The sequence below is a fragment of the Eupeodes corollae genome, chromosome 3, assembly GCF_945859685.1.
Source record: "Eupeodes corollae chromosome 3, idEupCoro1.1, whole genome shotgun sequence".
In the NCBI taxonomy this organism is placed as follows: Eukaryota; Metazoa; Arthropoda; class Insecta; order Diptera; family Syrphidae; genus Eupeodes; species Eupeodes corollae.
In genome coordinates, this window is record NC_079149.1 from 137057501 (window position 1) to 137070491 (window position 12991).

Genomic DNA, 12991 nt, shown 5'->3' on the forward strand with positions numbered 1-12991 from the left:
TTGACAGTGCTACAGGCTACAGCTACAGCTACACCATTCTGTTCAAGCAGTTACTATGGGAGAACGGTGCAGGCTATAAGAATTTTCGTAGGATGTCGGTCGATAGCTAACTGAAACAGGTAAATAATTTGTAGTAAACAACAACAATAAGAAATTAAATATATTTCACTTTTCTTTAATTAATTTCACTTTCTTAATGTACAAAATATGTAGGTATGACCGCAATCGACGACATTTACATCAAAATGAAATTTTAATTTCAAAAAGACTGGGAAATAGACGCTCACCACTACATACAAAACAAACGTCAAATTTGATTACTTGATTTTGATCCACTCGAAAAATCCAAACTGTGATGACCGGATCATGGACTGGATGTTGGTTTGTTGGCCTCTATTGGATTATATGATGACAGGCCGATAGTCCTGTCTTCGGAAATGTTCAACGGAGACCCAAAGTAAGAAATCGAATCGTAAAAATTCTTTTCTAAGATTTCTGACAGCAAGTTGAAAAATTTGTATTAGAAATATAAACAAATCAAATGATATCCCATTTAAAATTTGTATTCATCCTTAAACATTTAAGTCACGCTTTCTGTCAAAATGTTTCACTCCACCAGATACAATTCACTTATAGGAAATGAACCCGGATAAAAATAAAGATAATACAAATTACTTTGTTTTTTTTTTTAACTATTTTCCAATCTCGTTTAATTGAATTCTATTAATTCATATTTTGAGGTGATTACGGAATTCACTGGATATTCTGTAAAGGGATTCAAACGTCAATTTTGACATTTCTACCACAATGAAAATGTCAAAAAATCACTCCGAATACTCATCTTAATTATGAGCATAAATATTAAATACTTTCTTTTCACGGGTACTGCCTCTTGCGATGAATTGACAAATTCTCCAAGAGTAATTCTTCTCATGAAAAGTGCTTTCTTAAATTTACCGTTCGGAATCGGATTAAAAAAACTGTAGGCCCCTTCCATCCCTGACAACAGTTCTCGCACACAGGAATGGTTGAGAGTTGTCAGTGACTAGGCCCTAGTTCTCAAAATAGACTGTTGCGCCACCTATTTTTTTCCATTTATAAAACAGAAATGTATAAAACAATAAATAAAAACATTTTAGGCACCTCAAAAACACATAACACAAACGAATGAAATTTATTAAATAAATTAACAGAAAAAAAAATCAAAAATAATAAATTTAATAACGGTTCTGGAACTGGGGATCTGATAAATAGGCAATACAACTGCAAGGATATTCTGCAAAAAAAAAGATGTATTTTAAAATTGATTTGTATCCTTTATACAAATTAGAAAATTACGAGATTCGCAAACAGATGATTCCTTATAACAAAACTTTGACGGTAAATAGATTTGTTGAGTAGTATTTTTTTAAACACGGCAAGTATTTTAATACAATCTCTAAAAAAACTTTCCAAATACCGCGGAAAAATCGAAAGTTGGAGAGATAAATATTATTTTTTTTTTTAATTTTCATAGATACAATCACAAACAACATTTATTTATATTTGTTTGTGCACCATGTGAAGAACTTTCTCGCAAAACTTCGAACGTGGAGACTTTTGTAAACCATTCCGGTAATTTAAAATTTTAAGTCTTTATAATCAACCCAAGAACTTCGTATTGATTGGAACAAAATCATATCACGGCAAACATTTTTATGAGACCGACACTTGAGAAGAAAATGAAATAACGGTATTTCTTCTTTTTCCAAGCTTTTAGTGACTCTTTTAGTAAGTTTTTAATATACTTACTCTCAGGCTTGCAAGAAATGTGTTCTTTTATATATTGGCAGGGGCACAAATATGCTGCACAATGTCGACCAGGTTGAGTGGGAGTAACATCTAGTAATCCGTTTAAAGCGTCTTTACCCCATCTTGATGCATACCGCAGATAAAGACGCACTCCAAATTCCTATTACAAAAACAAAAACAACAACAAAAAACATAAATTGAACAATATTAACAAAATAAAATGTTTAAATGTGCAAAAGTGAAGAAAAATAGAAACACTTTAAAATTGAAATGCGTTTATTAATTTATGCAAACTTAAAATAATTTTTTAAACAAAACAAAAAGGACATTTTTCACAATAATAAACTTTAAGTACTTCAAGCTTCTTTTATTTTTTATTTTAAATTAAATTTTTGTTCTTTAAATTAGAGCCAACATCCTAAACAATTTATGCCACAACATTGATTTCTTTGGTTTTGGGTCTTTATTTTGTTTCGTAAAACCTCCTCTTCGTATTGGCATGGACATATAGAAGATTGCAGATGACGTGGGGTTTCGTGAACGCCTGCCTCTTGTACGGTCCAATCCAATCGCCTTCGGAGAAAATCTTTACCCCATCGTTGAAGATAGCTGAGGTATATTTCTTGTGCAATTGCCTAGGTAATTAATATAGGAGAAAAATAATTATCAAGGACTGTTTCATTTACAATTAAATAAACTATTTATTTATTTATTTATTTGGAAAGGTACTACGTTCAAGCCAATTTAAATGGACATAAATGTAACGCACATTTTAAGGTCAGGCGATCACCCAACTGTAAATTTTATCACCTAAAGCCTATAGTGGCACATTTTTTGAAATATATCACTTCCAGAAAGTTTAAAAAATAACTTAAATGGATAAAACCTTTAGACAAGAAATCAAATTTTCAAACATTGAGCCGGATAGTTTTAAGTGTAAATAATTTTTCAAGTTACCAAACACACCCAATAAGGAGTTAGAAAAGTTTTTGGTGTAATTTAGTTTAAAGAAATTTTGACAGGTGAAAGGTGCCTATAGTAAATCGCTATGCAATATAAACACAAACCACCACCAGAGTGCGTTTCTTACCTGTTTTCTTGACAGTCTCATTGGATTGCTTCCTTGAATAACAATATCGTTCACATCCAGATCGAGCTTAGCTTCCCATCCCGCTTGGAGATTATGTCCATTTTGTTCGGTATGCTCCAAGAAGCTATTCAAAAACTCAACACATTGTGTGGAGTCAAAGTACAAGAAACACAAATTTACTTTGTGACATGATATTTTCCCCCTGTCGTCAAGGACAAGTATTATTTTGTGTTTGATCAGCTGTTTATTTACACGTGCCAGACACTTTTCGAGGCCACGTGACAGTCGCAATTTCATCCACATACACAAGAATATAGCTGCTGCATTAAGGAAGAGCCAAGCAACTCCCAGGGAGAATAAAGCGACTCCTTGCAGTCCTGAGAACAACATTGTCAGGAGTACGCAGAACGCGAAGAGAATCCAACACACCAGAATGCGCTTATAGCAAATATTGTAAAGTGTGAAACGGTAGTCATTGACAAGTGTCTCCATGGCGTTAACATATTCTTCAACAGTTAGCTACAAATAAAGAAAATACAGGTAGTTTTTAATATTCATGATAAAAATTGTGCCAACTTACTGTCAGTCCTTGGGCCATGAGTTCCTCTGGTACTAGTTCTGGACGGAATATTGCAGGGGTCACCCACGGCCATTTGGTATTACATGGAAGCAGTGTTACAATAACATCTCCGTTCGCTACATTGTCCATTATAGAAAAGTATCGTATTAAAGTTTGATGGTTAAGAAATAACAAAATATTTTACCAAATCCTTCGCGAATTGTGCCTGTGGAAAGTTCAATAGTTCTCATTGTGGAGCTTACTGGAACAGAAACATCATGTTTGGGTACGGTTTGAGATGTTGAATTATTTGAGGTGAGTTTGTTGGAGTTTGTGATGTTCGAGACAGGAACTGGTTTCTCTGGTGTTGTTGAAGATGCATGGTTTAAATTAACGTGCGTACTTTCGGTAGTTAGTACAGCAGGTGCGATATTTGCTGAAATGATGGGCGGACTCTGAAAATAAAAACAAAATCGATTACTTTCAATTTATTTGGTACGGTTTTTCTAGATCTGCTTTTTTATTGACTTTCTAAGCCCTTATTCTTCTATTTTCATACCTATTTTCGTACAGTAAAGCCCAATTAATAGAAACCGAAATATGTCAGTGTCACTTTTGAAGGGTTTTTTAAATTTAAATGACCCGTGCTTAAGTGAACTAAAGTGAACAAAATTTAAATCTACAAACAATGGTATTAAGCCTTTGGAGTTGTAAAAATCTAAACTAAAATAGTTTGAATATCTACAACGATTAAATAACAAAAGCATAATTTTTGAATAAGGAATTCGATTTTACTTTCAGTTAAAATTTGTTTTCAATTAAAAATATAAAATTCAGGTGTCTGGAATGTTTTAAAGGGTTTTAAATAAGAGAGTTTTTTCTTTGATGGACTCCTCTAAGCGAGTTTTACTGTGTATTGTATATTGTTTAAGAAAATTATGCCTTTTAAGAGCGAAGTAAGGACCTTCATCAATTTGATTATTTGTCAAGATGTTTATGATTTGTATCTCTGTAAAACAACTGCAAGAACGATATCTAATCGATACATATGATAAATATAAGGTGTAAAAACCTAAAATTTAATATTTCAAACAAATGTTTTTATTGAAGATTCATTAAATTATAATTTTAACATCATTATGAACATCCTTTAACATATAAAATCAAGGTTTTAAAACCACCAGCATGTCTGTAATAAAATTATTTTACTATGTACAAATAAACACCAATATGACCTTAAACTCTAGAGATCTGATCTTTCTGTTTCAATGAACTTAAACTCGTGTGTTTACAAAACACACTTGTTCTAATAAATTTCTTATAAGTTTGTATTGTTTGTTTTAAACTAACATTTCTTTAATAATAGGGATTTCAGTTTATTATATTCTCAAAAGAAAAATGTAGTGGCCTTGGAAATATTCACATAAGTACATAATATTGTCTTTGACCTTAAAATTTTGATTGCATAACATTTGTATTTCCTACGAACGTGACAAACAGAATGTATGACTAAAATATAAATAGGAACAATCTTTACTTTTTATTTGAATCGTTTTTTGGCCAAGTATAGCTAACACTTCGAAAACAAAAGTTATAATACACTAAAGGTAAACCTGTTGCCAAAATATTCAATAAAGAATTTCTTGAGTAAACAAACAATAAGTGCAATTAATTTTGAGTAATAATTTGACTTCCAAAAATAATAGGAACACTTAACCAAAATTTTGATACAACAGTCTATTTTGGGGCACAAAACAAAATTGTCTGTAAGATTTTTAATCCGATCGATTTCAAAATGTTGTCTTAGTTCTATTTAAATATGCCAAATAGCAATTGGAACAGCAAAACACTGCTTTTAAAAAACTGCATAATAAAGACAAATCTAAAGTCCCCAGAAGTTATCCGCCGGAAGTTACTTTTAGAGAGAGAGCAACTTCAGTAAGAAAAGCTAATGCTAAGTCTTTAATGCTATCAAAAAATCAGCGAAATTTTGTCAGCTTTTAAACTCTTCCTCATATTCTGCAGAAGGCCTTCATCAAAGTGAGATCTCGAAGGTAGGAGATATTAAAAAAAAAGTACACGGAAATGGATTGATTGATATTGTAAAATTTTACAACATAATCCATGATGGAAAAGTGGAGGTGACAGCATTATACAGAAGGGTTGCTTCTATTTAGTGGTCGTGTATGCAACTTTCGTTATGAATGAATGTACTATACGAGCTTTTTATGAAAACACAAATATAGCTATTATATTGATTAAAATTATTGAGCAGGTTCAGACGACATAGGAGTCTTGAAAGTTAGGTAAGTTATTAGTATCTGATTGGCCAGCTGCCAAAAAATTGGTCGCATTAACAAAGCTAGTGTCTACGTAGTTAAGGGATTCTGATTGGCTAAATCTAACTACAAAAGTTGTTGAAATTTCCCCTCCGACGTAGTGTAAAAAATTCGACTACAAAGTAAGGGGAGAATGATTTTGACGTTTCACAATCAGCTGCTCGGTAAAGTGACACGAATTCAAAATGAAATAAATCGTTCAATATTTAAATACAAATATAAATCATTCAAATTGTTTCATAAATTTGATTTTATTGAATTTAAAAACACAAAAGATAAGTTAAAGTTATCAAATCAAAACTATTTCTTATTTTATATATTTGCATTTGTCAATAATATGACAGTTCTAGATTGACTAGCTTTGTAGGGTAGTTTGCATTCACAAAGCTACGTAGCCACTAGCTTTGTGAATGCGACCATTGACTGGAAAGATACTCGATGAAAAATCGAACTTACTAATCCAGTATCCAGTCAAGTCTAATCATGTCAAAATGACAGTTAGTGAAGTTTTTTTATTCAGCTGAATGCAGAACTTTATTATTCTATGATTTTTTAACTAGAAACAGATCTCTTTAAAACCAATGATAACTGTAAGTGGCCAATTTTGGATGATTGCCAATATCGTCCTGTCAAAACTTTCCTATTGTTGGTTTCAATTATTAAAAAAAATGTTCGCATCTAACTACAAAAGTAGTTGAAATTTCCCTTCGGACGTAGTGTAAAAATTTCGGCTACAAAGTTAGTGCACACTGGCTTTGACGTTTCACAATCAGCTGCTCGGCAAGGACACAAGAATCCAAAATGAAATGAATTTTTCTGTATTCAAATACAAATATAAATCAATCATATCATATCTTCTATTTGGTTTTATTGAATTTAAAAAGAAACAAAACTATTTAAAGTTCTGAAAACACAAATGTTTCTTATTTTATATATGAGCCGTTTATTTTGAAAATAGCATAAGTCACTTTTTCAAAAAAATCGAGTTAATGGCAATACTAAATACAATTGAACGGTATCTTTTGTATGTATGTTTTAGAGTTATATCTCCATAACTGGATATAAATTTCAACAAAACGAATTCTTAGAAAATGTCATTACCCTCATTGTGATTCTTTAACAAACAGAACCAATTATATATTACAAAAATAATTGTTTGATCAACTTAATATCAAATTTTATGTACTTTTATTCTATTAACAAATAAAAACTATTGGCATTTTAATCGAAATGTATTGGTTTTTCAAATCAAAATCAATTACTTTCGAAAGTCTTTCTAAAGCCTACAGTAAACGAACTTCAAAATTTGTATAGCTTATAGTATTTTCAAAAAATCTCAAATTGAAAAAAAAAACATTAGCAAAATAGGCACCTACTTGCAGTTAAATTAAATGACTGAACTCTAGATTATCTGCAAAACAAAGGTATGCTTAAGACAATGATGCTAAATTTCAAAAACATTTTTAAAAAGGCATAGCTTTTTAATAGGAAGTATTTTTCTAAATATTTAGCTATTTGCTAGCTGTTCTAAAGTTCTAGTAAAAAACTCATTCTAGTTTTAATAAAAATGACAGATCTTGGAAAAAAACAAAACAAACAAACCTATGTACTAACATAAATCTGATAATTGGAATTCTCTAAAACTAAGATGTCATCCGGATTTAGCAATTTATTGTATGTAAAAATAGACATTTTTTTAAATTTAAACTTATATTATTTACTGAAATTATTTAAAAAGCTTCAAAAATACTTTCAAAATTTTAGTTAATAGTGTAAAATTCTTAGCTGATATTAAAAATACTAAATATGTAGTGGTGCTTTAACTTTGGCCATAACTGTCTAATACGTGTATATATGGACCGTAATTCAAAAACTTATTTAAATTCAAAGCCTTAAATAGGCTAAATCATTAGAGTATTTAAATTTACATATACTAAAATAATCGTTTTGCCCTTCCGTTTTTATAGTGTAAATATCTTGAAATGTAAGTTTGTGTACATTTTTCTAACACAACAATAAGAAATTAAAAAAATATTATAAAAACTATCTCAATATTAATTTAATGCGTTCCCCATAAAGTCAAAGTCAGTAGATGTGAGATAAGAGCTAACATAGTATCTTAAAAATACATACATTTAAAAAACCTTAGGGGGGACCCGCTTGAATAAACCAGAGCAAAGGGTGTGTTTAATGATTACGATATCAATACTTTACTTCTTCATCACTGAAGCGAACATTTTGATATTAAATATCAGTAATTTTTGTCTACTTTTATAAACAAGATTGAAATAAAATTCAATTTTATCTTAAAAAGAAAAGACCACAAATCCAAAACATCACATGATTATGGTAATTATCAAAGTTGGCAGATGTTAATTAGTTAAATTCGATGTCAACTATATAGGTACACATTTTTGTTGTATATTTTTGAAATTTTTTTTGTATCCAAATTGTTTACAAAACACTTTCTCTAAAGAGCGAATTAAAATAATAAAAATAACAATAATAAAAAGCAAACAGAGACAGGTCTCTTTGGCAAAAGTGTTGCTTTAATTCAGGTGTGCAATCACAACACAATTTTACCTGTAGGCTTGCCAGATTGGACTAATTTTCAAAAATTGGACTATCTTTTTTCCAAAACTACCAAAACGAATTGAGTCTGACAGCCAAAAAATAAATTGAGCTATAAGTTGCCCAAATCTAATTTTTGGCAACATTTTCCGTAGCACAAATTATTGATACAAACAGAACATTTCTTATCAAATATTTTAAGCGTCACCAAAACTTTAAAAGAAAGACGTTTTTCTTCTTTTAACTGTGTTTAAACATAACCAATAAATCGATTAAACACGGCATGGAAACTGACAGTTTATTTTTAAATCGAAATTGGGCTACTATTCCGCTACTTTTTCGATTTAGATTTTGGGCTACACAAATTTTTTAATTGGGATATCGAACTAGTTCAGTACATATGGCAACCCTGTTTACCTGTGCAGGAGATTTCGATCGTGGTTGTGGAGCTATCTGGGAAGTCGCTGCCGTCGTCGTTGTTGTCATCGGAATAGCAGAAGAGGGCAACGGTAACCGTTGTCTCTGTTGCACTGCTGGCGTAGTTACATTCTTTTGTGATTGTGGTGGTGGAGATAACTTGTTTGCTACCAGTGATGTTGTTGTTGTTAAGTGTGTTTCTGCGGCTACATTGGCAGCGGGTTGTTCCCCCCCGAGTGCATTAGATAAATTATTTTCATTTATTTTATTATTCTCTTCTGTTTCATCGTCGAATTTCACCCATGTTCTTTTAGTACCGTTTTCGACATCCAATGGACTATTGATTACCGTATTAGGATCACTTCCTTCCGTTAACCGGATATCTCGATGACCATTTTGGAAGTCATCTGATTTTTCTTTCAAATTTTCACTCACTTGATCACTCATACCGCACGAATTTTAATTTTCAAACTATTTTCTTTTTTTGTTTTTCACCCCCAAGCACGTATTCCAAATAATTAGTATTTAGTACGATATACAGATTATCGTTTTTATTTAAATAAGGAAATTTATGAACTATATTTTCTTTTGTTTTTATTTTTCGTTTCGATTAATTTAACTTTTAACGGAATTACGAACGATATATAAACGAGCTTATACCACACCCAAACCGAAATCACAACTGTAGTCTGCTCCGTAGTCCGAGCCGAATAGACTTTTCCCAGGTGATGTGTGTTGGGTTCTGTTGTGTTGTTCTCTCACCACCGCGAATATCTTCAATTCTGTTCTGAGCTTCTCATTCACAATTTAATGCCAGCTCATAGTACCTATGAACACTGGAAGCCTTAACAATCGGATTAAAAAAGAAAAATACCTTAACTTACCTTGCCTTACCGCTTACGTACCAAACCAACCACAAACCATTATTTACTATGCTGCACAGGTATGAATGTAAAATTATGGGAGACAAAATGAACTTGGACTCTCTTACCCTGTTTTTCTTATGTGTTGTGTGTTAAAGAGAAATCGTAAGCGTGAGTTTAATTTAATTGATTTCTGTTGCCGTACACTCCGGGTACTGGTACATTTTTGATAAAGCTGTGTGTGTACCTATGGGATGATATATGAGAACCGTTATTTTTTTACGTTTATCCAATGGGGTTTTATGGTGAGTAAAATTTCCCTCGGAACTTTTCTCATCTTCGGAAAATGAAAACGTGATTAATGTGTAAGTTTTTCACAAACCTTTTCTAACATTTAAAAAGGCCAAGTCCGAGCTTTGAAGAAACAATGAAAAAGTATCAGAGTTTATAAATTCCGTCGTTGAAAAAAATTCCAAGGGAAATTTCACTCATTATAACTCCTAAATCTAATTCCTCTGACGGGAAGAGCGTAAAATAAGCTTAAGAATAAATTCAATACAATCTTTTAGACTTTAGGGAAAAATTACAATTTTTGTAAGGTCAAGACTAAAAACCATGACATAAACAAACACAGAGGCTTAAGAGTACTCGCTTTTCACTACTCGGACTCTTCTCCATAATTTTTGGTTAATATGTGTAAGTAAACTTTTGTGAGTTCTGAGCACACTTTTTGTTATTGAAATACTAATTGATTTTCCATAGGTAAAATAAATCAATTTACTTTTGATCTTGTATTGTCATAACAAAAATTTTTTGATTTAAGATCAAATGTGCAGATCATGATTTTTCGGCAGATTTATACTAATACAATTTTAAAAGAATGTTTAGCTAAAAATTTGACATCTCTGCCGCACTCGTTAACAAAAAAAAACATTTCCAATCGTTTGTCATGCCCAATATAAAACAAATCTGAATAAACCCTTAAAGCGTGTAGACAAATGTCAGATCTTACAATTTCAATAATAAATAATACAATGACATTAGCTGCCAAAGATTTGACAATGAGAAGGTTCAGACAACAACAATAATTTGAAACTTGGAACTTTAGTTCACTATTTTTTACCTTCGTTTGATCATGCAGAAAGTACCAACACAATTATTATTAACTCAAACTCAAACCTTCTTTCCAGTTCCATAATAAGTTGTGGTTTTTGTAGTATTCCATTTCCAATATGACAATGAAAACTTTAACATTAAACTTTAAATAAAATTGTGCAGATGAATGAAAAAACATGATCAACTGACAATTATGAGATTTTTCTTGCCTAATTTTCCAGATAACTTTCCCATAAAGTTGACTAAATTGTAAGGAAATTTTTCAAATACTATACAAATACTAAAAACTTGCCATACCTTTAAGTCCGTTAAGTTGTCGACTGAAGTTTTGGCAGCTGGACAATCAAGTCTGAAGTTGCTCAACGACCAAATACTTTTTAAAGAAAAATTGGTCGGGTTCAGACGATATAAGCAAATAATGTACTGTTAAATTTACTTGTTAGAAAGCGAGGTTCATCTTGAATAACTTTGGACTTTATTTGCAGTCAACTTCATCCTTTGAATTTTGACCAAGGCAACTATTTAGTTTTCCAAGTGTCATGAGTTTCAAATTCAGAGCTTTACTTCACAAACCTCTTCTTTAAGTTTATAGTACAAATACTAACTACAAATACTAAACATTATTGACAATAAGACATTCATAAGGCAAGCTACAAGTCCATCACGATTTGTATTTTGTATTGTAAAAAATATTATCTACTTATTTCTTTTCCAAATTGACAAAGAACCTTTTTACAGAAAACATCAAATAAAGCTATGCAGAAAATAAATTAATCATAGCTTAACAAAGTTCAGCTTTCAGCTGAAGGAAAAGACATAATAAACTGTCTTTTTGACAGAAGTATACTTGACTTGATAGTAAGGGAGATTTTTCTTGACTAACTTTCCAGTGAACTTTCCAATAAAGTTGCCTTAATTGGAAGGAACATTTTTGGCAGCTGTCAGATACTAGGAACTTGCCTAACTTTCAAGTTCCTTATGTCGCCTGAACCTGCCCAATGAAAACATTTTCAGCAATTGTCAAATTTCTTTCACAACTTTTCCAACAATTTATGTCACACTAAATTTGTAAGTTTTCACGATTGTAAGTCATTCGAAAAAGGAGATGTTAGCAGATCTGACAATACGAGTATTGTAAGATTTTACGATCGTCAATACTTAATGTAGGAAAAAGACTTGTTAAAAGATCTACAATTTAAAAGACTGTTTAGTTTTATACGGATTTTTTTAAATACTATTATAAATATTAAATTGTGTTTTGGGTACTGATTAAAAAAAAAATTAAACCATTTGTACCTGTTCTAGAAGACAAGGGTGTAGGATTATTGAGTTTTTCCTTATAACCCAGGTACAGCTTTAAGTCTATACTTTTAGAAACCGACATACTACGTTTTGCTCTCTTTAATTATAACTACTTTGCAGGTGATAAATTCAAGGTGGATCTTAGTATTTGAGAGCATTTATTGAGTTCGTATATTATTTTTATTTATCATCACACATGGGTGTTTTTTTATTGTGATCATATGAAGATCTTTTTAGCATCGTTTTTCCAGTTCGTTTTTGCTTTTGAGGTTCTGTAGGTAAATAAATGCGGATTAGTCATCATTTTTGTAACTTATATCTTTTATCATAAGTTTTATAGGTAGCTAAGAAAAAAATTACCTATATATTCTTGAATATGAGAAAATAAGAAATATCTAAGGCGAAGACCGAGCTCACATTTTGTATAAGTTTTATAATTATTTTTGTTGCATTTGAGTCGTGAGAAATAAAAAAAAGTAACAAAAGTTCAAATGAGGGTATGGAAAATTGTTTTTTATTTTCCTTATGCCCGTACATAGTACATTTTTCCATAATTCTCATTTGTTGTATTATGAAATCGAACAGACAAATTTGTATCTTTATTGATTTTCTAGATTTATTTGTGCGAATAGCGGTATAGAATAATTATAGGAAATTAGATGGGCATGCAAAACACACGTGTGACGGAGAGCGTAAAAGCGCCCACATTTAAATGAAGAAATTATGTGCCCACCAACATATCGAATAATTTGATTTCAAGGTTTGAATGGAGGAGGATTAATTATATTTAACTATGAATGACTTGAGGTATCTGCCTAAAGGAAATTACGAAAGTATAGGGGAGAGTGGGATAAAATGGGATTGGTTGACTAAACATCGTGAGTAAAATATCTCCGGAAATGTTCCCATCTTCTAATAGTAAGAAAGTGACAAATGCCTAAAA

At 31.2% G+C, this 12991-nt stretch overlaps 1 protein-coding gene across 2 annotated transcripts; it reads right to left on the reverse strand.

Annotated features, from left to right (window-relative positions):
- Nucleotides 1-1133: 1133 nt before the first annotated feature.
- Nucleotides 1134-9735, reverse strand: LOC129952917 (uncharacterized). 2 transcript variants are annotated; one of them, XM_056065892.1, is made up of 7 exons: nucleotides 9652-9735; nucleotides 8768-9594; nucleotides 3646-3895; nucleotides 3462-3577; nucleotides 2882-3400; nucleotides 1792-1951; nucleotides 1134-1276 (listed from the first exon to the last, which is right to left on the reverse strand). In XM_056065892.1, exons 2-7 carry the CDS (start codon nucleotides 9212-9214, stop codon nucleotides 1218-1220), a joined length of 1551 nt encoding a protein of 516 aa, XP_055921867.1. In that variant the 5' UTR covers nucleotides 9215-9594; nucleotides 9652-9735; the 3' UTR covers nucleotides 1134-1217. The 2 variants fall into 2 exon arrangements, with proteins under 2 accessions (XP_055921867.1, XP_055921866.1); XM_056065891.1 differs by lacking the exons at nucleotides 1134-1276; nucleotides 1792-1951 and adding an exon at nucleotides 2050-2426 and having other exon boundaries at nucleotides 9652-9727.
- Between the last annotated feature and the right edge of the window lie 3256 nt (nucleotides 9736-12991).

Coding starts and splice junctions, on each gene's coding strand:
- LOC129952917 (XM_056065891.1), bottom strand. CDS start 9,214: ATGAGTGATCAAGTGAGTGAAAATTTGAAAGAAAAATCAGATGACTTC. Junction 3,401..3,461: donor TCATGGCCCAAGGACTGACA/GTAAGTTGGCAC, acceptor CTTTATTTGTAG/CTAACTGTTGAAGAATATGT. Junction 2,427..2,881: donor TGAGACTGTCAAGAAAACAG/GTAAGAAACGCA, acceptor TTAATTACCTAG/GCAATTGCACAAGAAATATA.